This window comes from Zootoca vivipara, chromosome 8 (assembly GCF_963506605.1).
Source record: "Zootoca vivipara chromosome 8, rZooViv1.1, whole genome shotgun sequence".
NCBI classification, from domain to species: Eukaryota; Metazoa; Chordata; class Lepidosauria; order Squamata; family Lacertidae; genus Zootoca; species Zootoca vivipara.
Window position 1 is genome coordinate 34,085,819 of NC_083283.1, and position 23,161 is coordinate 34,108,979.

The 23,161-nt window shown below is 40.5% G+C and overlaps 2 protein-coding genes across 5 annotated transcripts in view; one reads left to right on the forward strand and one right to left on the reverse strand.

The window, feature by feature from the left end:
* On the reverse strand, positions 1-22,655 carry MTFR1 (mitochondrial fission regulator 1). Its single transcript, XM_035124970.2, has 8 exons — positions 21,551-22,655; positions 17,460-17,603; positions 12,477-12,575; positions 5,245-5,363; positions 3,982-4,220; positions 2,675-2,927; positions 2,127-2,277; positions 1-953 (listed from the first exon to the last, which is right to left on the reverse strand). Exons 2-8 carry the CDS (start codon positions 17,523-17,525, stop codon positions 894-896), a joined length of 987 nt encoding a protein of 328 aa, XP_034980861.2. The 5' UTR covers positions 17,526-17,603; positions 21,551-22,655; the 3' UTR covers positions 1-893.
* ARMC1 (armadillo repeat containing 1) overlaps positions 21,900-23,161 on the forward strand; it is a 17,578-nt gene continuing 16,316 nt past the window's right edge. For 3 of the 4 annotated variants that reach the window (XM_060277779.1, XM_035124972.2, XM_035124971.2), the window contains exon 1: positions 22,902-23,139. The gene's annotated coding sequence lies outside the window, so the exon portion shown is untranslated. Of the gene's footprint in view, positions 21,919-22,901; positions 23,140-23,161 lie in introns of those variants that run through there. The other variant, XM_060277780.1, reaches the window with a different exon arrangement.

The window sequence follows — 23,161 nt, forward strand, 5'->3', positions numbered from 1 at the left end:
TCTTCAGTTGCTTGTTCCCTGTAAAAGTGCAAACTCCTACTGAACTGACTGGACTTGGTACCTGTCAAGTTGCTGGGACAAATACTGCAGATGTTGACAAGAATGATCATAAGAGAACAACTAATAAGAAGAAAAATACAACCCAGGCTCTGTAACCTTACAGTTTAAGGTCTGAGGTGAAGAAGCCCTGCTTATCATTCCATTGGTAAATTATATATTCTGCCCTAGTTTCCTAACACAGAATATGCAGCATTACTTCTATTGCAGTTATAATGTTTAGTCCTGTACAAAAATAAAGTCCAAACTTTGGTTAATTTATTGCCTATAAATATGCCGCAATGCAACATGTGTTTTGAAGCAAAAATGAGGTGCTTTATTGAAAGATAATTACTAAATTTTGAAGTTTGTATTGCTGGAGAATAAATAAGGTTTTTAAAGCCATGCCTCCTTCAAGGTTATTGTTTGAGAGGTAGAGTAGCTTTAGTAAAGTCTGAGTGCTTCATTTAAAGAAGCTGAAAACACAGCATGAGATTTCTAAATGCAAAACGTAGTTCAAAATTAATGTGTAACAAACTAAAAATAAGTCATTAAAAATTCCCCTTACATTATACCAGTTATTGCACTGGAACTATAATAACTTAAACTTAATTATTGTACACATGTTGTGTTTAAGAGTGTCAGTCATTCTTACACAGTATTGTATATTAATACTCTAATACCAGATTGACATTTCTGTACTAAAAAGCTGTGTTACCACAATACAATATTTATATTCTTAAACCTATTACTCAGGCCCCTGGATTTTTTTAAAAAAACAAGACACCTCATTTCTCAACAAAGCAGAAATAGTTGTAGAAAGTCCTTTTGTAGTGAGGTAATCCCCCCCCCCCCGCTTAAGAGTTTTCAATTAGATTCTTCATTTTTCCTGTAGGCTTCAGCATGTGTGGCCCAAACTATAAAAAGAGAATGAGAGTAAGCATAAGGATTTGCACATATTGGAAGTAAGTTCATACACCCAAGGCTACAGCTAGCATGTACTCAGAAGTTTTTCTTACACATTTCTTCTACTTGTGGTCTTTCAAACCCAGAAGCGAAATAATGGAGCTTAAAAACCAAATAGGGTTTATAAATATTTACATTTGTTTTTAAACTGCTGATTTTATTTATATGAATGTTTAACATTTGATTTTTAGTTTTTGCTTTACATAAACTGCATAGAGGTTTTTGTTGCTTCAGTGGTACATAAATATCAAAAAAATAAAAGAGTGGAATTCAGTTACTGGTCTTGCACTTGTATAAGGGCATTTGATCCAGCAGATGCATTTGCTGACCGAAGAGCATGATGTGGGTAAATTTTTGACAAATCCTCTTTCTTCCTATACCTTCCCTGCTGCTCCACAAGGCCCCTCAACTCTCTGGGGCCAATCTCCTGCAGGTGCTAGGGGAAGAGTGATTTGGCAAAAACGGCCTCATTTTCTGTTAGCAGAGGCACCTGCAGGATCAAAAGCACTTCTGTTAGGACCAGGGCACCAAATGGAGTCAACCCTGTATCAGCATTCTTGAAGTACAAGTAAACCTTTGTTTGGCAAGAAGCTCTCTAGTTAGAATTAGGCTTCACCATCATGTCCGTCTTGCTTTCCAAACCCCCTTAAATTCTGTGTACCAGTACCTCTAGTAAGTTATTTCATTACATACTTATTATTGACCACTAACTGAAATAATGAGCAATAGTTGCAGCATACCCTCTGACTAACTTTTAGAAACTTTTTTGTTTAATTTCCAAGCAAAGGGTCTGCTGGTTTCTCTTTAAGGTTTCCAGACTCAAAAGAGAGCAGGGCAATTAAAAGCGCAGAAGTCCTGTCCTCTATTGAGTCTGGCAACCCTAGCTGGCTGGAGCATGTCAGAAAGAGTCCAAGTCAGAAAAGTTCTCAGAAATTGTGTGCATAGGGGGCAAAGAGACTTATACACATTCCAGTGGCAAGCCAGGTCAATTTCCAGTCCATGATCCTTAAGATATATGCAGTTGGCTACAACTACAGTTTTAAAGGTCAAGGAAGAACTGGGAGGGAGGATTAAAATCCTAGTCACTAGAGTCCAGTGAATCATAATTTGGATGCAGTGCTTACCAGCCTGGTGTCAGATTCAGGAGCCTGTTTCTCAGTTTCACTTGGGCTGTCACTTCGGTATCGATAAGCAAATTTCTTTTTAAGAGCTTCAGCTATTAGTGCGGCAGGATCTGTTGGGTCGGCTGCTTTTCGTTTGGTGCTCTCATTTGTTCTTCAAAAGAATAGAGCAAAACTGTTGAGTTGTATACACTTCAAATGGCTGCAAAGAGACTGGCTTCCTCTCTCTCTCTCTCTACAGCCCCCCAACCCGGAAGGGCTAGTACTACCAGCTACAAATGGTACAACACATCTTCCAGCCTCTTATTTGATACAGCACATCTCATGTCCCTGAGCTGCTAACTTTACCTAAAGAGGGATGTGATATTCCTCCTAATCTGAAAGTGCATGATGGTGCAAGAGGGGGCTGCAGTGGGGTATGTGTTACCTTGATTAAGCAAAGGAATGGCTACTTACTACTGTATGTAACCTAAGCAACCATCCATTGTTAAGTTTCCTCACTGAAAGCCCCCCTCCCCACCTTCCTGAACAGAGAGCTGTAGTAGATTCACCTTTTCACAGATCGCAGCTTTACATTGTTCATATCTTTGAGAATATCTAGCATGTTTGGTATTTCAGGCTTCTTTGAATCATCATCTATAAAAGTCCGTCCGGAGTTTACTCTTTTCCCTTTGCGCTCCTTAATAAGATCAATGGCAGAAGTGTTTTGCTGGAGCGGTGGTGGAGGTGGAAGGGGCGGTGGCGGTGGGGGCGGTGCTGGCACTCCTGCTAGGGCAGGAACAGATGCTGCAGAACTTATTCCAGCTGTAACAAAATAGTCCATTTAATTATGCAACAATATTATTCAGTAAATAATGATTATCATTTCAAAAACAAAGCCCATTAAACAATGTAGTATTTTTCAATTGGGGACAGACAACTGAGGAAACTCAAGAAGAGTAGAAGGTGCCAAAAGGGCTTGGAACCCCATTCTCTGGTTAGGCTTACTAGCGTTGAACAAGTTTTAAAATTTCTACCCCATGGGTGTGGATTCTGTTTAAGCCACTAGAGAATGCTAGAAGTCTTAAGTATGACAAATGTATAAATGAAATGCCATCACCAGCCATCTTATAAAATGATGACCAAACCAGACATATTTGAACAGTGCAGCAGTGCTTTAGAGCTTACAATTGCAGATACTGGGTTGATTTTGGCAGCAGTCTCAGAAAATTTAACGTGTAACACTAAAGACCTTGCCAGCTAGAAAACAAGGTTGTTCTTCTCGTCCTTCCAATACCCTCCACTGTCATGTTCAGATTGCTATGAAAAAGTAGATTATTAAAAGGGGATAAATGAGACAAAGGAAAGGGAATGCAAGCCAATCAAGTAGTTAATGTCTTTATACTTCTTCCAAGAAGTACTGGCAGTCTTCCAATTCATGTTTAGCAGTCACTAATCAGAGATGAATAAGTTGGAAATATGGCTTAAAGAATAATTCAAATCCCAAAATATGTTAACTGAAGCTTTCATAAAGTTCTTTTTAGACATCAGAATAGTAATCAGACAAGCTTTTTCAACTACTGCCATTCAGCACCTTTAAAGTCAACAATGTCAGATAACACAGCAATGACTCAATATCACATTGAGCCTATGTTTCTGCAATTGTTTACGAAGGTATGAATAGTCCAGTGGATGGAACAGCAAAGTGTGACCCACTTCTAGTTCTCTCCTGTCAAGGTGAGTTAAGAAGTGAGATACCACAACTCGTTCTATGGAAGTCACCACTTCTAATGCAAAGAATAATCAGACCCATTGGAATGAAAGCAAATTTGAGAGAAAAGTTATAAAAGTAGCTTTGTTATAATTTTTTTTAAAATACCTGCTGTCATATTCTGCTGTTCTTGTACGCTTACGATTTTGGCTATTTGCGCTCTTAAACTGGCAAGTTCATTTTCTAGCACACTGATTTTCTGCAGAGCTTCATCATTTGTGGCCACAGCAATCTTGGAGTCTTCTTTTTCTTGCAACGGCTTTGGCAAAGGTACTTGAACACTTGGATCTCTTCCTGAGCAGCCTTCACCTCTAGGATATGTTTGGGATTTTGACCAAACGTCTGACCTGTAATCAACAAAACAATATAGAGTAGTACTTACTTTAAAAAAAACCACCCCATTATCAAACAAGCTTAAAGGCAGCAATGGTGAGGGGGTGGGGAGAGGAGAAGGGGAGAGAAGAGGAAGGGGAAGTTCTGCTGTGTGATTGGAGCTCCATGTGCACAGCATCTTACACAGCCTAAACCTTCTGTAGGCATGAGGGGTTTTTTTTTAACTACTTCTTTGTACAGGGAATGGCTGCATAGGCTATTAAGACTGCCATACCTAGCTAGTTCTCACTTCAAATTGAATCCCCCAAATGCATAGCTGCCAAGTTATCCCTTATTTTAAGGGATTTTCCCTTATGCTGAATAGGCTTCCTCATGAGAAAAGGGAAAACTTGGCAGCTATGGAAATGTTATTTTTTTTCATTAAGACACAGCCACCCCTTTCTCATCTTTCTGTAAATTTAATGTATAATGGCAGCCAAAAGATTTTCATGTGTCACTATCAACACAGGAATACACATCAACCTATAGTCACACTTAAGGTGAAACACTACATAACAGCATATAAATTTCTGCAGGAATGGAAGAGAGCACTGGCAATACTGTGGCTTTCTCTGCAGTCATCTCTTGCTTTATGGACTGTAGGATCATCATTCAGTAATGCAAAATGGAACCAATGTCCTCCCAACCCCACTTTACCAATATGGCAACTCTCTGCTTCTAATATTGTCAAAGTGAAACTGGTGTATCCCAGAGGCAGTTCTTTGGGTTTATGTCAAATTACAGAGTCCTAGCTTACACCCAGTAATCTAAACATTGGAAGCACCTGCCTTTGCATTGTTCATTCCCTATCTTCCAAGTGTCATGGGTGCTGAAACTTGTGACTGTCTAGGTGACTCTGCTGTTTCTCTACCCATGGAAACAACACTTGACAGCATTCAAATGAACAGGATATCTAGTTCAGTTCAACACACTGTTTCTTCCCTTAACACAGGTTGACTTAAAGAATCAACCACAGAGGGGCAGCTTCAAAAAACATACCTGAGCCGTGTAAAGACTTCACTTTCTTCTTCAGCAACCCACCCCACATCTGCAAGGGAGGCCACTCCATCATCTCTCAGTGGGTTAGAATTACTGCCTTCTGCAGACTGAGATGGAAGCTAGATTTGAGTGGACAAGATTACATATTAGAATTCAAATAGCATTAAGTTGACAATGATTTCAAACATAGTTTTGCTTCCTTGAGGGTAGTGGGAGGATGAAACATCCTCCTATTATGTTGGAGAGAATAGATTGAAAAGGGGAGAAATATTTCACACCAGGGTTAAATCCCACAATGCCTTGAAGAATATTGCTTGTGAACTAAACACAGAAATTTTAGTATTAGCACAATTAATCTATGAAATACAAAACATGAACTAATACAGCACAACAAATTGCAAATAAACCTGTTTTCCGATGTGTACAATGCCATACAAGTTTCTCTTCAACCTGCACCATGTCACTACAGTAGTTGCAATTTGGAAAGTTATCTAAGCTAATAGTTACTGGCTACAGTCCATGGACAATTCAGTAATCTCACCAAGCATTTAGCAATGCCATTCTTTCAAAAGTGCCAAAAAGGAATGTTTTCATGCAAAAGAAGGTTCAGATTAAAGTTTAATGTAAACAGGGGAATAATCTTTTACATGGCAGAGCTAGTAAGAAACCTGGCCTGCATTCAATGTGTTCTTCCAGTTAGTAATACTTTGGTGAGAAATAGGAGTAAAGATAGAAACTGCAAAATATACACTGGGAATATGCACTATGTGGCCAAATGATGTGGGTGCAGTTCTAATATCAAATAGTATCTGCTTCCAGATCTGCCAACAAAGCTAAAAAAGCAGCAGGATCAATACATAAAGGGTTGATACTGCTGTCTAGCAACTTTGGATTTTTTTCCCCTAGGCCAACTCCAAATATATGAAATATTTTTCTAGCCTTAAAGTCTTGGAGCCAAATTTTTACAGGCCTAAGCAGAGGCTTGCTATTACATATTCTGTTTGGATCTAGTTTTTGAGACAGACAGACAGACAGACAGACTGATAGACAGACAGACAGAGAGAGACAGAGAGATTGTCAAGTGCACCTATACCTTGGCTATCGCTGGGTTACTCTGACATGACTTCCAAGGTGAGTAAAATAGCAAGTTGCAGTATAGTTTTGAACTCTACATTTGAAGCTCAATTAAGACATGACACTCAACTGCGACTCACACTAACAGTAGTTTAATGCAAACCATGTTTGAGCTCCCAGATGTACAGGCTCATATTGGTTTAGAGCAGGCATCCCCAAACTGCGGCCCTCCAGATGTTTTGGCCTACAATTCCCATGATCCCTAGCTAAGAGGACCAGCGGTCAGGGATGATGGGAATTGTAGTCCAAAACATCTGGAGGGCCAAAGTTTGGGGATGCCTGGTTTAGAGCAATGCTACTCAAAGTGGCTGAAGCAACCCAGCCAGATCGGTGGGGTATAAATAATAAATTTATTATTATTATTGTAAAGTGGTTGTCCATGGACCAGTGCTATTCTGTGAGTCATCAGCTGCTGGCCCCTGGCAACTCCACACAGCCCAGGTTGGGTGGGGCATTTCAGGGACCAAATATGTTTCTAGTTCTTAGCACATTGGGGGAGGGAGTAGCTGATCCATCACATCAAATAACTTGAGAAGTGCTGGTTTAGAGCTTTTCATCTTCTTACTGCTTCAGTCTCTAGGTTACGGGTAGCCAACAAGGAAACCTCCAGATGTTAGATTACAACTCCAATTATCTCTTTCCACTGGCCATGTTGGCTAGGGCTGATGGGAGTTCAAGAGTCCCATATCCCTGTCTGTGGCAAGCATCCAAATCACCCACCACACATTTCTTTGTCCAACTATACTACAACTTTAAAGTCACAATGTCTTATTAAAGCCGCAATCGTATGCCCACTTGAGCAGAATAAGTCCTATTGAATATAGTGATTCTTGCTTCCGAGTGTGCACAGGACTGCCTCAATAGTTTCTCTCCCACAGTTGCAGAACAAAAGTTGCAGCAGTTAAAGCCCCCTACGTAAGCTCAAGCAGAAAATTAAGGCTCTAAAAGTTAATTTGATTTATGGTTCTTAATAGCAGTTCATTATGATTACAAGCATGCACTAATAGCTTAATCAAGTTTAATGAGAAAGGACAAAACTGACTTACTGCAGGTTCAGTACACGATCCTGTGATATAATAGCTAAAGCAAGAAAGAAAGAAAAAAGAGGGAAAGAGAGAACGCTATAGAAAAGTTTCAGTGTAGCAACAATCTAGAAAAAAGCACGAATTCAACCTTGGCATGCAAGCTGATTCTGCTGCTGTGACACATATCAAATCCTCACAACTGAATAATATAAGGCTGTTCAATTTAGAGAATGGATAAAGTATCTTTTTCAGCTTGGAAACCACATTAACCGTACCCGAAGAATATGTTTGCATACTCTCTCCTCTAGCCGCTGCCCACTTTTGTTGGAAATATCTGTAGGGTTCACACATTCCTGGCTCAGTTCCAGAGAAAGCCATCATTTGTGCCCACCATTGATCCTCCCTGGCACAGATGCCAAAGGATTTACTGAGGGGTGTTTGTCTCTGTGGTGCTGGGCTTCTGGAGCAGGCTGGAGCCAATCCCTTGTGCTGCTTTTGCATGGTCAGCAGCACAGAAACCGCCATCCTCTCCCCACTTCTGCAAGTGAGAGGGGAGGTCTCATGTCCTACCGAGCTTTCAAGCAATAGAAGCAGGCTCAAAAGCTCAGTGTCAAATAACAGACTTCAGTGAGTGAGGATACTCTACATTATCAGGAATCCTGGCTTACCAGAGGGCCAAAGCTCTTATTCCTGGTGAATAATTTTCTGGATGCAGGTCAGTGAGAAAATTTTGCAGATAGAGAGATGAAATATTATTCCTTGCTTCCTATTCCTTTCTTTCCCAAATAAACCTTGTTGATGCAGTCCATTTTCATGTAAAGAGGTAACATCTAAACCTCAAAACCCATTTTAACTGTAAACAGGTGAGTATGTAACAAAGAAGTGTGAATGCAGGTGGACCAACAAAGGAAGGAAACATCTGTTCTTTTTACCTTTTATAAAAGGCTAGAAACTATGCTCATTTTAATGTATCATACAAGCGTATTTTGAAACAGCTAACTTCAATGTAGTCATAAATTTAAAGTCATTACTATACTTGAATATATTTTCTCTTCAAGAACAATTTAGAACCCACAAGATTTCAGTAAAATTAAATGCTACTGTCATACGACTACAATAAAAACACAGAATTCACAACTAATGTACCGTAAAATTCTCTGAAAGATTTCTTTCCTCCCACTTTCAAATTTGAAGAATGAATGCTATTGTAAATCACGTTTAATTAAAACAGTAACTTCAGAACTGCATGCATCACAAGGACACAGTTTTATTTAAAATCTGTGACACTATTGTCAGAAACGTCGCAAAAGAACAAGCATATGCAAAGCCAGAATCCTGGGTGGCAGTGGCACCCTCAGCCTACACTGATCTGGTATTTGGCATATAATCACAGTATGATTTGTATTATTACAGAACTAAGATTCCAAAAAGGTTACACTTGTTTATATTGAAGGAACACATATTATTCTAAAAGTCAAAATAATGCTCTTTATATTTGAAACATGTATTTCTATTACATTTGTTTGCCCTTCAAAGATTCTATGTATCGATTTCTCTCCACCTTTACATGAAGTGTCAACACTTCATCCCCAGCCCTGTTTCACCATTTTGTTCCATCTGATTTTCACTTAATTATAAATGTCTACTATTCTATGTTTCATTAGGACTCTTCATCCAACTCCATCCCATGTAACTGTGTTTCCACAACTCAAAAATGCACTTATACAACTCCAGGCTAACATTGAGAAGAAATAACTATGAAAGTGAATACAGTATATTAATCCTCCAGCTGGGAAGCAACGTTAGTACTGTATCTTTCAGCAAAAATGAAGAATTTTGTGGCACCCTAAAAACAAACACATTATAATATATACTTTTGTAAGCTCATCTGATTTAGTGGACTGTAGTCCATGAAAGCTTATGCCACAAGAAATTTGTTAGTCTTTTAGGTGCCACAAAGCTGTTATTTATTTATTTATTCTATTTAATTGTAATTATGCTGTGCCTTTTCCCCAGAACTAGGACTCACAGTTGCTCACAAAAATTAAAACAAATATCAATAAAACACAAATAGCTAAAAACATATAAATGGTTATTGTTAAAAAGTAATTAAATTGTATTTTGAATTAAAACAATGTAAAAAACTACTAAAATGCAGATAGTAAAAAACCGTACAGCACACTATTAAGAGGCCTTTCCTTAAGAACAGCCAGTTCCCAGAAGCCTGGGGGGAAAAGACTTCAATTGCTGGCAAAAGGACAAGGAGGAAGCTAGTCCAGCTTCTTTAGGGAGTTCCGAAGTCTCAGAGCAGCCACCAAGAAGGCCCTTTCCTGCATCCCCATGAGGCATGCCTGTGAAGGTGGCAAGAGTAAAAGTAAAACCTCCCTCAAAGACCTGAGCTTGGACACGTTCATATAGCAGAATATGGTCCTTCAGATAGCCTGGACCAAAGCTGTACAGGACTTTAGATATCATAACTATCACTTTGAACTGTGCCTGAAAACAGACTGGTAGCCAGTGAAGCTCTTGTAACAAGGGAGTTGTGTCCCTATTAACCCTCTAGTTATAATAATATAATGATTTTGTACCCTACCCATCTGGGTGGGTTGCCCCAGCCACTCTGAGTGGCTTCTAACAGAATATATGAAAACACAACAGAACACAACATGTTAAAAGCTTCTTGATACTTTTTATCCTTTGCCTGACCTTTCTTAACACAGCTGAATCACAAGCAGCTTTTACATGGCAAAGTGTGGGTTGAGTAAATGCAATTAGAGCCCTCCCTTCTAAGCACATAGAAAGTCTTTGTGCAAGAGCTGGCCATATACAGATTTTTTTTCAACTCACAGTGACACCTTAACAAGCCACTGCTGAACCCCATTTCCAAAGTTTCATAACAATAACATAGAATGGGAATACGGGTATGCAGTGAAGGAAACATCCAAGATGATAATTACCATTTACTCTGTCAACATGCCTAGATTTAAAAAGAGTCATAGATGTGACTCCTGGGGCTGTAGACAAAAGGAGCTCTGTTTCAATTTTAAAAATTCCCAAGTTCAGAGCCAATTTCTAGCTGCATTAGAGACAATCACTCACTCAACATTTGCAGTAATAGGCTCTGCTGCTCCACAAAGTTACTCTACAGCAAGTTAATACAACATGCATAATCACTCTACAATAGGAAGAAGACTGGGACAAATCCATCTTCTAAGATGACAGACACACAGCGACACACAGCAAAGTTTTAAAACTGCTTACTTTATTTTCATGAAAGCAAACTTTTCAAAGAATAGATCTACACTAGGAAGTGCACCAGAATAGTCATTGGAAGAGTTCCCTGGACTTGTAGGCAAATGTTTAATGACACCTATCTCTACTACTCCCCAGAGTCAATACTATTAAGCTTCCAAATCACAATATCTTGCTGAATAAATGTTTCCATAAGATGTATTTTAAGACGTTTCCCTGTGACATTCAACAAATTTAAAAACAACTAACAGAGGTACAGTTTTAAAGGAAGTTATACAAGGTGCAAAACTTGTCTCTTGGGTTAGCAGGCTGCTCAGAAGATAGAGAATGTAAACTATTAAAACATAATGACAAAGGTAAATTGTAATAATTATACAGAACCTTCAACAAGATGCTGTAGTGTATCTCCAGGTCCTAAAAGGAGGATCCTTGAAGGTATCTTTGTGTATAGCACAAAGAGGTGAGTATTGTAAGCTCACAAACACATTTGCTATAAGTTTTAGGTCAGGCATCCCCAAACTCGGCCCCCCAGATGTTATGGGACTACAATTCCCATCATCCCTGTCCACTGGTCCTGTTAGCTAGGGATGATGGGAGTTGTAGTCCCAAAACAGCTGGAGGGCCGAGTTTGGGGATGCCTGTTTTAGGTGCTTCAACAGATCCATTCTCTCTCTCCAACTCCCAACACCTCACCCGACACATTAGTACAGTGTTTCTCAACCAGTGTGCCTCCAGATGTTTTGGGACTACAACTCCCATCATTCCTGACCACTGGTCTTGCTAGCTAGGGATGATGGGAGTTGTAGTCCCAAAACATCTGGAGGCACACTGGTTGAGAAACACTGCATTAGTACATCTTGAAGGCTGGTCCTTTCAAGCTTTTTAAAATAATATTTTTTCTCTTTATTTGCAATTGTCTCCTTACCTGGAGAAGCCTCCCCCCCCCGGTAAAACATCAAAGTCTGCTTCAGATACACTGTCCCTTCTCCCTGCCCACCATCTGTCATGTGAGGAGGAAGAAGAGATCAAGGGAGGCATGCATAGACAAACTACATGGCCTGCTCTACTCGCCATGTTATATTGTTTCTTTTTATACTTACAAATTGTAAACTGCCTTGGCAGAAAGGCAGTACAGTCATACCTCAACATCTGAACGCTTCAACTTCCGAAGGTTTTGACTTCCGAAGTCGACAACCCCGGAAGTCTTTTTGCCGCGCGCTTCGACATCTGAAAACCTCGACTTACGAAGACGGCTGCGGAACGGACCGTCTTCGTAAGTCGAGGTACCACTGTATATATGAATGCAATGAATGAATGAATGAATGAATGAATGATCATTCCTTAATTTTTGATGGTTACTGTTTTGTTTAAAACTGTGAGACAGTTGTAGTAGTTTCCTATTAGAGAAAAGTATGCTGGTTATGAGATATTTGACACAGCTTTCAAATTCACAGATGCAAAAATGTACCAACAGCCTAGACCACGGGTAGGCAACCTAAGGCCCAGGGGCCGAATGCGGCCCAATCGCCTTCTCTATCCGGCCCGTGGACAGTCCAGGAATCAGCATGTTTTTACATGAGTAGAATGTGTCCTTTTATTTAAAATGCATCTCTGGGTTATTTGTGGAGCATAGGAATTCATTAATATTCCCCCCCCAAAATATAGCCCGGCCCACCACATGGTCTGAGGCACGGTGGACCAGCCCATGGCTGAAAAAGTTTTCTGACCCCTGGCCTAGACCAAGATCCCATTAGTTTGCTCTGACCACTAAGATTAATTTAATTTCCCTCTGGAAACTGAAACAAATATTTAAAATCTTACCTGAAACTGAACTCTTGGACATTGTATCAGTGAGAGGTTGGTGCCAATTTTCCTTACGATACTTCTATCGCGACCATAAGGCTTACTAGACCAAAGCAACTGGAAGGATGAAAGAAAAACAATTTTATTACTGCCTAACATGATCTGCCTATCATGGAAATAATTTGTTTCTTTAAGTTTCACTGTGAATCCAAATCACCTGGGAGTAAGCCCCAGTTAACACACCTTTGAATAAATATGCAGATGTGCACTGCAATGCCTCTGTATGAAGAGAAGTACATTGTGCAACATCATCCATCATCACACAAATGCTTGTGCAATGGAACTTTTTCATTCTCTCTCTCTCCCCACCCCCACCCCACCAAAAAAGATTTGATTCTTTGATTCTTTGATTTGATTGAAAATTTTGATCTGATTGATACTTGGAGATTGAAAAATCCATTGGAAAAAGACCAGACTTTTTTCTCAAATTCTCAACAATCGTGGAGTCGTCTCGATTACATATGGATTACAAGAGAGTTAGGACCAAAAATAAACAATGTTGAGATCTGCCCAAGAACTTGCTCCGACCATAATGCTGTACTATTAGATCTAAGGGTATCTCTCCAGGGAACTTTCAGATGGAGAATGAATGATGCGTTAACAAGAAATGAGAAAGTAGTGGAGAAAGCCCAAAAAGTATTGAAAGATTATTTTGAGATAAATTTAAGGACTACAACGGAGAAAAAAATTGTATGGGATGCCAGCAAAGCTGTGATGAGAGGATTTCTAATTCAACAAAATGCTATAAAGAAAAAAGAAGCCAATGCAAATAAAGAAAAGATTCTAAATCAAATGAAAGAAAAAGAAAAGAAACTGAGGGAAAATCCTAAAAATCAACAGGTGCAGAAAGAAATTAAGGCATTGCAAGTTCAATTTTCTAAATTGATGAATCAAGAAATTGAATCTAAAATTAAATGGATGAAACAGAAATCCTTTGAGTCAGCAAATAAATGTGGAAAGTTACTGGCATGGCAATTGAAGAAGAGGCAGAAATTGAACACTATTGTAAGTTTAGTGCAAGATGGAAAGCATCTGGAGCACCCGACAGAGATACAAAAAGCTTTTCAGAAGTATTTTAAACAATTGTATAAACAGGAAAATCAAAATAAAGAGGAAGTGGAGCAATTCTTGGACAAATTTGGGCTGCATAAGATCCCAGAAGAGAACAAATCCCTACTGTCTCAACAGATATCAACGCAAGAAGTGGAATATGCTATACAACAAATGCAGTCGGGCAAGACCCCAGGACCGGATGGTTTGACAGATGCATATTATAAGACAATGAAAGATTGGTTAGTTCAACCTTTGAAGGATTTATGCAATGAAATTTTGAATGGAGGAGAGGCCCCTGAATCTTGGAAAGAGGCTTACATCACTCTGATACCAAAACCGGACACAGATAGAACGCAAGTTAAGAATTATCGCCCAATATCCCTACTTAATGTGGATTATAAAATATTTGCTAACATTTTAGCCTCCAGATTGAAAAAGGTTTTGAAAGACTTTATACATCAAGATCAAGCTGGCTTCCTTCCGGGGAGGCATTTGAAAGATAATATTAGGAATATAGTTGACATTTTGGAAATGCTGGAGCAGAAGATAAACAAAAAAGCCATTCTTATGTTTATAGATGCGGAAAAGGCGTTTGACAATATTTCTTGGCTATTTCTAAAAAGAAATTTAGAAAAAATGGGAACGGGCAATGGTTTTCTGAATGGAGTAAAAGCAATCTATTCAGAGCAAAAAGCTAAGATAATCGTGAATAATATGGTGTCAGATGAGATTAGAATTGAGAAAGGTACAAGACAAGGGTGCCCTCTCTCTCCTTTGCTTTTTATATCGGTCCTGGAAGTCCTGCTTGACAGGATTAGAAAAGATGATGAAATAAAAGGTGTAACTGTAGGGAAGAGACAATATAAACTTAAAGCCTTTGCGGATGATTTGGTGTTAACTTTACAAGATCCAGAGTCCAGTGTTCAGAGGGCTCTGGAAGTTATTCAAGAGTTTGGAAGGGTAGCAGGTTTCAAATTGAATAAATCCAAAACTAAAGTACTAGATAAAAATTTGAATAAGGAAGAGAGAGAGAAATTGCAAGAAACAACTGGTTTATCTTTTGTTAAAAAAGTGAAATACCTTGGAGTGTATATGACTGCAAAAAATTTAAATTTGTTTAAAGATAATTATGTGAAATTATGGAATGAAGTTAAGAAGGATTTAGAAACGTGGACCAACCTGAAATTGTCTTTATTGGGCCGTATAGCAACGATTAAGATGAATGTATTGCCAAAGATGTTGTTTTTATTTCAATCATTACCAATAATTGAAAAGCTGAGTTGTTTTAAAGAATGGCAAAAGGTGCTATCAAAATTTATATGGCAAGGGAAGAAGCCAAGAATCAAATATAAGATATTGACTGATGATAAACAAAGAGGAGGCTTCTCTCTACCTGATTTTAAAATTTATTATGAAGCAGCTGCCTTTTGCTGGTTGAAAGAGTGGTTTACATTGGAAAATGCTGATATTTTGGACTTAGAAGGTTATGATAATGTTCATGGTTGGCATGCATATGTGTGGTACGATAAGGTTAAGGCCCATGGAAGTTTTAAAAGGCACATTGTTAGAAATTCACTGTTCAAGGTTTGGTCCAGATATAAAGATTTATTAGAAAGAAAAACGCCAAATTGGCTCTCGCCTTTGGAGGCCAAGGTTCGCAAAAGATTAAATATGGAGACCGGTTGGTTAAAATATAGAGATTTGTTGATTCAAGATGGAGACCAATTTAAATTAAAAACATATGAGGAGTTGAAAGGTAAATTGGATGATTGGCTCCAATACCATCAGATAAATGAAGCGTTTAAAATGGATAGAGTAATTGGCTTTCAAATTGAGAGGTCAAAGGTGGAAACAGAATTGTTAGAACCTAAGACGAAAATACTCTCGAGAATGTATAAATTGCTGCTAGAATGGCATACAAAAGATGAACAAACTAAAAATGCTATGATTTTGTGGGCAAAGGATGTGGGACATAATATTATGATAGAGGATTGGGAAAAGTTGTGGAAGGAAAATATTAGATTTACTGCGTGTAGTTTATTAAAGGAGAATATAATGAAAATGATGTACAGATGGTACCTTACACCAGAAAAGCTAGCAAAGATTTACCACAACAATGACAATAAATGTTGGAAATGTAAGAAAGAAATAGGTTCATTTTACCACATGTGGTGGACATGTCCACTGGTGAATGACTTCTGGAATAAGATTTATAATGAACTTAAGAAAGTGCTAAAAGGCACATTGGTGAAGAGACCAGAGGCATTCCTAGTGGGCATTGTAGGGAAGGAGATTCCCAAGAGAAAGGTATCCTTTTTCATGTATGCCACTGCAGCTGCGAGACTGTTGATCGCTAAATACTGGAAGCAGCAAACGTTACCAACGATTGATGAATGGCAGATGAAGATGATGGAATTTATGGAATTGGCAGAGATGACCGGACGAATCCGCAACCAGGGAGAACAAGCAATTGAAGAAGAGTGGAAAGATTTTAAATTGTATTTAAAAAAATATGCTAAAGTAATATTTTAAGAATAGAAATTAAGCGGTAAATAAATCTGTGGATTAGGTAAAAGAGGTTATTTTAGAATAGAAAATAAGAATTTAGTATTAAAAGTGAATATTTAGAGGTAGAATTTGCTAAATTGGAAGTGTGTTTGAGAAACACAGGGACGGGAACCCGAGGAGGTCCCAATATACACTGTGATAAAGATAAGTTATATAGTTTTCTATTTTTTCTTTTTTATTTTTTGGTTTTTTCTGTTTTTCCTGACTTTTGTATTTTTGCTTTTTTGTATATCCCCCATCCCTTCTAAACCTTTGTAAATCCCTTTTCTATTGTGAAAATCAATAAATATCTATTCAAAAAAAAAAAAAGAGAAAAGGGCAGGTTTGGGGATGTGCAGGGGGGAAGGAAATCTGTTCGGCTGTCAGAACAGCTACCATGAGATTTCATGTAGTATGTTTTAACAAGAATGATGTGATCTACACTGGAATTCTCATGTGGACAGAAAACTAGAGCAAGGATAAGGAAATGAATCTGGCCAGTGGGCCAGACCTTGAGTTCCTCCACCACCATCAGGCCATTTTGACAGTTTTGAAGTGGATGCAGACAAACAAGCCCACTCACTTGCCAATCCCTTGACGTAAGGTGAGTCATTTCTCTTTTGTAGCATGACAAGCCATAGTAAAAATAGAAATATAAGCCAAATTAAGCAGGGCTTGAAGTTACTGATGATCAGTAGTGACTTCAAGCTCCACTTTTAAATTATATTGAAATTGATGCTTTCATTGTTTTAATCTATTCTCCCAGTTTTAAGTAATCCTCCTTGGAACCTTAGGGTGAAGGATGGCATAAAAGCCTGAATAAATAAAAAAATTAAAGTGTTTATAATACAGTGGTACCTCAAATTACAAACACTTCAGGTTACAAACTCAGCTAACCTGGAAGAGTTACCTTGAGTTGAGAACTTTGCCCCAGGATGAGAACGGAAATTGTTTGTTGGCGGCGCAGCGGCAGCAAGAGACCCCATTAGCGAAAGCACACCTCTAGTTAAGAACAGTTTCAGGTTAAGAACGGACCTCTGGAACGAATTAAGTTCGTAACTAGAGGTACCACTGTACAGAGATTTGACTACCCCTTCTAATGTAGCATTCCTCTAACTCCTGGGCAAAAAAGGATACTGTGATGTGTTGACAAAAAGTGTACGATGAAAAGGTCAAATGCACTTTGGAGGAGAGAGAGTTCTATAACCTGGGGGCCACAGGCACAAAAATATCCTCTCAAACACTACTCCCCCATGACCCTCAAAAGTGTGGAACTGTCAATAGGGTATTTCACACTGATCCTAACACCTAGGCAGGTCTGTACTTCACTGTAACACTTACTGATTCCATAGTCAATGCTGCTTGCTCAAATATCACTCTAAGTAGGTGCTTAATCCAGTAAATCATCTGGAACAATTTAGGGTTTCCACAATCTTGTTAGCTAACCACCTCAGTTTGATGGAATGCAAATGTTCCATAGTCACTCTAGGGAGAAAAAACACAAGTGTGAAACAATGAGTATCTGTATGCAACTTTTTCAAATTATGAGAAATGATCTAGAAGAAAACATATCAAATAAGCTAAGTCCACAATTTTCACTGCAAGTACGCAATCAGTATTTATTGATTGTAATTTGTAAATCACTTTTAGGCTCTGTAAAAAAACTGTCAAGTAGGATTTCCATAAATTGAAAATAAAGTTCTAGCGGGCAAGCAGGTTTGGTCAGCAGTGTCATCAGTATATTGATGTCAATTGGCTCTACTTTTCCTTTCCATGTTCAGTTCCCAAGGAGGCTGTTGAAATCCTAAACCAGTACCTGGTGGCAGTTCTGGAATGGATGCAGGCAAACAAGCTAAAACTGAATCAGAGCAAGATGATGCTGTGGGTGGGGAGTTACCCAGTTCCAGAAGATAGTTTACAACTGGTTTTGGATGGACTGGCACTCTCCCTGATAGAAGAAGTGTGCAGTTTGGGAGTGCTCATGAATTTGGCACTGGCCGGGGAAACCCAGTAAGTTATCAGTGACCAGGAGTGCTTTTGTTTTTTGTTTTACCAGAATTGGCTTGTATCCCAACTGCCCCTTATAATGAATGGGATGACTCTGCCACAGTCATCTACATTTTGGTCATATCCCAACCAGACTACTGCAATGTGTTCTATGTGGGGCTGCCTTTGGAAACTTCAGATGGTTCAGAATGTGGCTGCCAAGGTTCCACTCTGAATGTGTGTATCTGTATATCTATGGAACATAACTGACAAGAAAGTAGTGACAATTAAAAGACAAGATTCTTAAGAGCTTATGTTTTTAAGAAGCTTATATTTCATTCAAACACCTCTCACAAGGAACGTTGGTTATATATTGTGCACATCTAAGCCTTACCCCACAATGTTTCAATTTTTAGAAATCTTACACTGCTTCCAGTCCTGTGATAAATGCCCAAAATTTGTCTTTTTAATTTTTTTATAACAGAAACAAATAATGAATGATAAAACTTGATTTAAGATAGCATGAAATAGTTGGTGAGAAAGTCTTTCAGAAAGTAGCCTTGAGAGCTGCAGTTCTCACTATGTCTCCATTTACACTTTGGTCTCACATACCCACATTTACATGGCAACTTGACTAAGGGTCAATATGTCCTTGGCCTGAAAATGGTGTATTTCAGGATTTTTGAATCAAATGCATATATCATAAAAAACCCCCACAAATACCTACTGTTCTCAGTTTAGTCCCTCAAAGGAACAAGACAAATTTGATAATGTGAACATAATTATGATCATTTTGGAAACTTGTTAAACTTCTTAGTCAGCTACATAATGGAAAAACTGAATGGAATTTTAAAAAATGACAAGTCAGCGGACTACAAGACACTTGGGACAGTTCTAGCAAGAACTGTTGTAGTTTATTCATTGCCAGTGCTTTCATTACAAGCTTGTTTTAATCAACAATTTACCACTCCTAGTAATAATATCTTCATGTGGAAACTTGGCACGGGCAACCTCAGTTGCTCTGCCTTGGGGTTTACCGTTTATGGGATGTTTGAGCTGCTGGTGCAGCTGTTCGGTTGACAGTTTCTCACATGCAGTACATGGTATGCAGTTTAGGGCTGTCATTTATTTTGTATCCCTTTGAACCTGGAATCATTTTCTTAGACTTAGATGGATCATTCCAGAAGACAAAAGCATACAGTACTTGCTTAAGAAAGCACAAATATCTGCTAGCAGCAAGTTATTCTCTGACCCATTTGGGAAATAATGTATCACCCCACTCTCAAACCTAAACATGATGTTTACGTACTGTAATTCCATGTTTCTGTTCTGGAAGCCATAGAAGGGGAAAGTATCAGGAGCCCTCTTCGCAAACTTTGACTTCCCCTTGGCTTCTCAACAAAGCAATCTGAAATTATTATGGGTACCTGCATGGCTTTCTACTGCCACTTATTTGTGATTATCCCCCTACCCCTATCCCCCCCATGCCACCGACCCACATTAACATTTAAGGGCTAGCAAATGTATTATGACACAAACCTTCAGAGATTAGACTCTAGTCATGATTCATCAGATGCAAGTGAATTTATATTCATGAAATCTTATGCCATAATATGACATTTTCTGCTTTTGCTGCTACAGACTAACATGGCTAACTTTTTGTACCTATCTGTACCGGAAAAGATGAAACAGTCTTCCAGGTGAGCCTATCTGACTGGAAATGGCTCTCTAGAGTCTTAGACAGATTTTCTTCCACTACATGATCCTTTCAACTGAAGATGCCAGAGTTCAAAAAGGGGACTTCATGCATGCATAGTATGTGCGCTACTACGCACTGAGCAACAAATCCCCTCCTTGGCCTCTAGTCATCTGCCACTATCCCCATTTTAAGCTAGATAGTCTGAAACAATAATGCTCATATTTTAAAGTCCTACAAATACCTATGATAATGAAATAGAAATACAAGGCTTTTATATTCCTTTTAAAACATTTGCCTAATTTATAGGTGCAGATAATTTTCATTTGTGGTACAAACACTGGTTGCCACAATAAGCACAGTATACTGGAAGCTGCTTTGTATCAGAGATCAGGATACTTCCATCTATCCCAGTATTATCTCCCTTGACTCACAGCAGCCCTCTGGGGCCTCAGGCATTCTCATCACCTGCTACTTGATCCTTTTAACTGGAGATGCCAGTTTCTGCATGCAAAGCACCAGGAGCACTGGTCTATACGGTAGCTCCTTCCCCAAAATGCTGTCTGAGCTTTAACAGAATACACAAACTACATAATCCTAAAGAACAAAGATTCCTCATTTTTATGTCATCTTAAAAATGCTTGTCTTAATAATAATAATTTAAAAAATAATAATTTTATTATTTATACCCCACCCATCTGGCTGGGTTTCCCCAGCCACTCTCAAAACATCAACATTACAAGACAGTAACTTGCAATTTCTAAATGACTTCCACCTAAATGCAACTATGTTTTCTACACACTGTTATTCTCTGCAAAACTTGCTTTTATATACCCAGCAATGTAAGAAGCACCAGAATGAACAAAGTCTAGCTAGGTTAGATACAAGTTTTTGGTGTGTGTGTGTGTCTTAATTATTCAAATGTGGCAAAAACAAATCTTGATCTCAGTACTGACAAAAAAGTCAAAATGCTTTGCTTCCCCGCCTCTGCTTTTTGTTTACAGCAGTCACCACTGAGCTGGCACAGGCAGGCAAGTTTCAAAGTGCTAGCAACGATGGCCCACAGTGTTGTTTACTGGGACGCAGCAGGAGAAGAGAACAGAGTTTCTCAAGGTTAGTCGCTGTCTAACCAGTGTCCTCACACGGGAGACAAAGAGAGAACTCAGACAGCGGAGCATTTTGACCTTTCACTTGACTCCTTAAAAAAAAAGAAAAAAAAGTAGTGCCTATTTTGTAATCCAAGGAGCCGCCAGATTTAGGCCTACGCTGGAAATCAGGCTTTTCTGCCCACGGTGTGCCCTTATTCCTCGACAACGCGATGACGGGTTGCGATTACTCAAGAGGGGGGCACTGCACATGCTCAGAGGCACCCTCGCCCTCTTTTTTTTTTTTTACTGTTAGCGCTACCGTGCTACATGCTCCCAGGTTGGAGTGTGCCTCGGATCAAGGCCCGCTTTTAGGAAAAGCGGAGGGAAAGCGACAGTGCTCTCAACGAACTGAGGGGCTAAGCGGCACCCGGCGCGAGGAGCTCTGGGGCAGTGGCCACCGCCAAGCCACTCGCTCCCACCCCCAGCCGCACCGGGGCGAGATTGGCGGGTCCCCTCAGGCGCCTATGTGGGCATCAAGTCCGGACGGCCAACTTCTCCCTTAGCCCCCTCCGAAGTATTCAAAATCTCCTCCTGTACCAAGGGCCGCGGATCCTGGGACCGCAGCACGGATAGAGAGGGCCGCTGCCGCCGCTCAGACTCACCGTCTCGCCCTGCCGGTAATACTCCTTTCTCGGTCACCTCAGCAGCCGCCAAGTCCCGGCAGTTCATTCCCACACACGCTCCTCATCTCTCCCTTGCCCGTCTCCTTCAACCACCAATCCTCCAGCAGCACCGGCTACAGCTCTTGGCCAATCATCGTTTGCCGTTGCGGGATGTGAGGCTTCAGCTCCCGCCTTATCCGGGTCACAAGACGTTAGTATACCATCGAGACGGGAAAGAAACCGGGTGACTTAGTTTGCGGACAAGCTGGGAAATTCTTGCTCTTCGCGTGAACAGTACTGAAGGATTGCGTGAGTGCGCCATCTGCCGGTACGGAGCACTCGGTACAACCGCCAATGATTACTTAAAGGTACGGTAAAGGTACCCCTGATTGTTAGGTCCAGTCGCGGACGACTCTGCGAAGGCATGCTGGTGAAAGAGGAAATTAAGGCTGCTATCCAAGCCCCACATGCCCAGGAGTAAGCCCCATTCAATTCAATACGACTTACTCCTGAGAGTAAAGGTACCGCTGACCATTAGGTCCAGTAGCGGACGACTCGGGTTGCGGTGCTCATCTCGCTCTATAGGCAGAGGGAGCCGGCGTTTGTCCGCAGACAGATTTTCCGGGTCATGTTGCCAGCATGACTAAGCCACTTCTGGCGAACCAGAGCAGCGCACGGAAACTCCGTTTACCTTCCTATTTATCCTACTTGCTCTTTGACGTGCTTTTGAACTGCTAGATTGGCAGGAGCTGGGACCAAGCAACGGGAGCTCACCCCGTCGCAGGGATTCGAACCGCCGACCTTCTGATCGGCAAGCCCTAGGCTCTGTGGTTTAGCGCCACCCGCATCGCCTTACTCCTGAGTAGAACTGGCTAATAAGGCTGCCTGGCTGCATTCCTAAACCAGAGATGAAGAGGGAAGAGCCATTCAACGCAGCGGGGCTTACTTCCGAATATACATACACGGGGCTGCGCTGCAACACTTCCTTTTCAACCTGCGGTAGCAAACCCCTGTGGAAACACATACACACCCACGAATAAATCCCGCTGAACGGGAGCGGAACTCGCTTCTCATAAGCGCGCACAGAATCGCTCTGTTTATCCTCTCCGCCTACAAGCCCCCCTCGCGCCATACTCTCGCGTGACAGCAAAAGCACACGACGTCGAGAAAGGGCTCCCTGGGACTTGTAGTTTCTTTGGTCCACCTTAAAAAAAAGCCATACCGGCTCCAACCCACAATGCCGCGGGACTCCAGCCTGCCGCATTTAACCAATTAGAGGCGAGCGTAATAAGGCGAGCCGCGACTGGCCAGGAGGTTCTGCCGGCTGCAGCCAATGGGGTCCCTCGGAGCGCCGAGGTGCCGGAGACCTGTGAGCGCCCGCCTGGTTGGGTGAATGTTGTCTCCGGGGGTAGAAGGTTCCAATCCTGCTGACCTCTGGCCGGGCGCCCCGGGGTGCAAGGCGCCTTCTCCCCGCCCGGCCTCCGTTTGCACGAGGGCGGCCTCCGCGGCAGCAGATACATCACCTGGACCGTTCCTTCTTCTGCCGGGGCGGGAGCAAGAAAGCGCCTCCCCTTTCGCATCCTATGAAAGTGAGGGCGCGTAATGGGGGGG